At 37.7% G+C, this 2,500-nt stretch overlaps 2 protein-coding genes across 2 annotated transcripts in view; both read left to right on the top strand.

The window, feature by feature from the left end:
* LOC140925992 (uncharacterized) overlaps positions 1–1,334 on the top strand; it is a 2,043-nt gene extending 709 nt beyond the window's left edge. Inside the window, exon 1 of the mRNA XM_073375811.1 lies at positions 1–1,334. This exon is cut by the window's left edge and continues 709 nt beyond it. Coding sequence (XP_073231912.1) covers positions 1–1,334 — 1,334 coding nt within the window.
* Positions 1,335–1,402: 68 nt separating this feature from the next.
* LOC140925982 (ATP-dependent DNA helicase PIF1-like) overlaps positions 1,403–2,500 on the top strand; it is a 1,706-nt gene continuing 608 nt past the window's right edge. Inside the window, exons 1-2 of the mRNA XM_073375802.1 lie at positions 1,403–2,073; positions 2,269–2,500. The exon at positions 2,269–2,500 is cut by the window's right edge and continues 608 nt beyond it. Coding sequence (XP_073231903.1) covers positions 1,403–2,073; positions 2,269–2,500 — 903 coding nt within the window. The remainder of the gene's footprint in view (positions 2,074–2,268) is intronic.

Below are 2,500 nucleotides of genomic sequence, written 5' to 3'. Positions count from 1 at the left end.
ACTTCATTAAACATTGGTTGTATAATTCACTGGATGCTGAGTGGCACTGGTACAGATTTGAGTACCAAGCCAGAGGTAGTATACAATGTCATGGTGTTGCAAAACTTAAGAATGACCCAGCATTATGTCAACTTTCAGAAACAGCTCTTAAAGGCTATTTGGCAGAAGTGTCCCTTGATAAAGCTGAACAATCAGATATTCTAGAACTAAACAAACAGATACTGGAAGGAAAAAAAGCTTGTCAAACTGTATGTGAATATGTTGACTGGTTATTATCTACATACAATCCAGACCCACCAGAGGACGGTTTTTGGATTAAACCCTCCATTCATCCTTGCCAGAGGCAACACAAAGATATTATGAACACTCAACAATCTGATGATGATTATGTAGACTTACTGAATACAGTACAAAGGCACACTCGTTGCAGTACCAATTATTGTCTTAGAAAGAAACAGAATGAAACAAATGTTAAGTGCAGATTTAACTCTCCATTTCAACCTTGCACTAGTACAAAACTAGAATTTGAACCAATTCATACAAAAGATGGAAGTCCAAAATACAAGGCCAAAGTAATAACAAAGCGCAATGATGGTAGGCTAAATAATCATCAGCGCCTCCAACTGCAAGGCTGGAGGGCAAACTGTGACATTCAGGTGGTAATTGATTACCATGCATGTGTTGAATACCTTGCCAAATATGCATCTAAAGGAGAACCAAAGTCACCAGTATTAAAACAGGCATTTAATTCTATAATGCACTCTTGCAAAAACAACAGTAACCCTACAAAACTCATTAAGAAAGTGATCATGAAGTCACTTGGTCAACGTGATTTTTCTGCACAAGAGACAATGCATCATCTTATGTCACTTAAACTGGTAAGCTCATCCTTTAATGTGGTACCAATCAGTTTAAATGGTTCTCGCAGAATCAATACTAATTCTTTTGATGGCGCTCTTGTTACAAATGAATCGCTGCTGGATGTTTATGCAAACCGTGAAAAATATGCCCAAACTGATCCAAATATAGTCATGTTAAATTTTGTAACTTTTGCCTCCAAATACAAAGTTGTGAACAAAAAGCTAACAAGTCAACCACAAAACACTGTACCAAGAGTTTTCCCTGTTTTCTTCCAATCCAAAGGCCCAAATTTTGGCCTTTATTGTAAATATCAGTTGCTTAGATACAAACCTTGGCAGACTACACAGGAAAATGCTTGGGGTGATCAACCAGGTTCTGACGATATATATATATTACTTCATGGAAAGCATTCCTTCAAACACAATATGCTAAACAGCATGTACCTGATTGGCATGAAAAACTGCAAACTTTAGAAAACTTATCAGAAAATGACACTGATTGTGAAAACATTTCACAACAACTGCCACAACGGGAAGAGTGGATGCATCTAGCTGAACTTATCCCTGGGTCTTTTGTTAACACAACTGAAGAAACACTTCAGCCTGATTGTAACAATTACAACTGGCAAAATGACAAGTGCAAGTATGAACACCATATTATAGAAGAAATGCCTTCCTGGGTAAAATCTAAAAAGGACACATTTTCAGTTGCATTGCCCCAACAAAATATTGATATTAGTACTTTTACTGATATGCAAGCACATGCATACAACATGATAAATGCACATTCTGAACAACCTTCTCCAAAAGATCCGTTGTTACTCATTGTGAATGGAGTTGCTGGAACTGGTAAAAGTTATCTTATCAATGCCTTTCGAAGTCTACTTGGAACATCTTGTGCAGTGATTACCACCACTGGCAAAGCTTCCTATAAAATAAATGGCTGTACAATCCATTCACTGTTAAAACTTCCAGTTGGTTCAAGAGGCAACAAGGAGTTGACTGGTCAGGCTCTTCTGAGATTGCAGAACAACCTCAAAGGCATCAGTTATATTATAATTCATGAATACTCTATGCTAGGACAAACAATGCTTGGCTGGATTGATAGACGCTGCAGACAAGCAACAGGCATAAGTGATGAAGTTTTTGGTGGACTGTCAATCATATTATTTGGTGATCCTGGTCAATTACCACCTGTCGCTGATAAACCATTGTACCATTCTAAACCTACCAGTTCTGTAGGCGAACAAGGTCATTTAGCTTACCTAATGTTTAACAACGTAATAAAACTGTCAGTAAACCAAAGAGTTCAAGGTACAAATCCAGAACAAAGTCAGTTTAGAGATTTACTCATGCGGCTACGTACAGGAGATTGTACTGAACAAGACTGGAAACTTCTCTTGACTAGACAACCTTCTAATACAACAAACTTGACCGAGTTTCAAAATGCCACCAGACTATATTTTAGCAATGAAGAAGTTGCAAATTACAACTTTGAAAAACTGTCTGCACTTCATAACCCAATAGCACGTGTCAACACACGTCATTCAAGTGATTTAGCTAAGAAAGCTAGCCTTGATGAAATGGCAGGACTAGAACCTTGTGTTTTCCTTGCAAAAGGGGCACAAGTAATGCTTACT

Source organism: Porites lutea, chromosome 1 (assembly GCF_958299795.1).
Source record: "Porites lutea chromosome 1, jaPorLute2.1, whole genome shotgun sequence".
Lineage (NCBI taxonomy): Eukaryota > Metazoa > Cnidaria > Anthozoa > Scleractinia > Poritidae > Porites > Porites lutea.
Note: the sequence above shows the minus strand (reverse complement) of the source record. Positions and strands in the feature narration are given on the sequence as shown.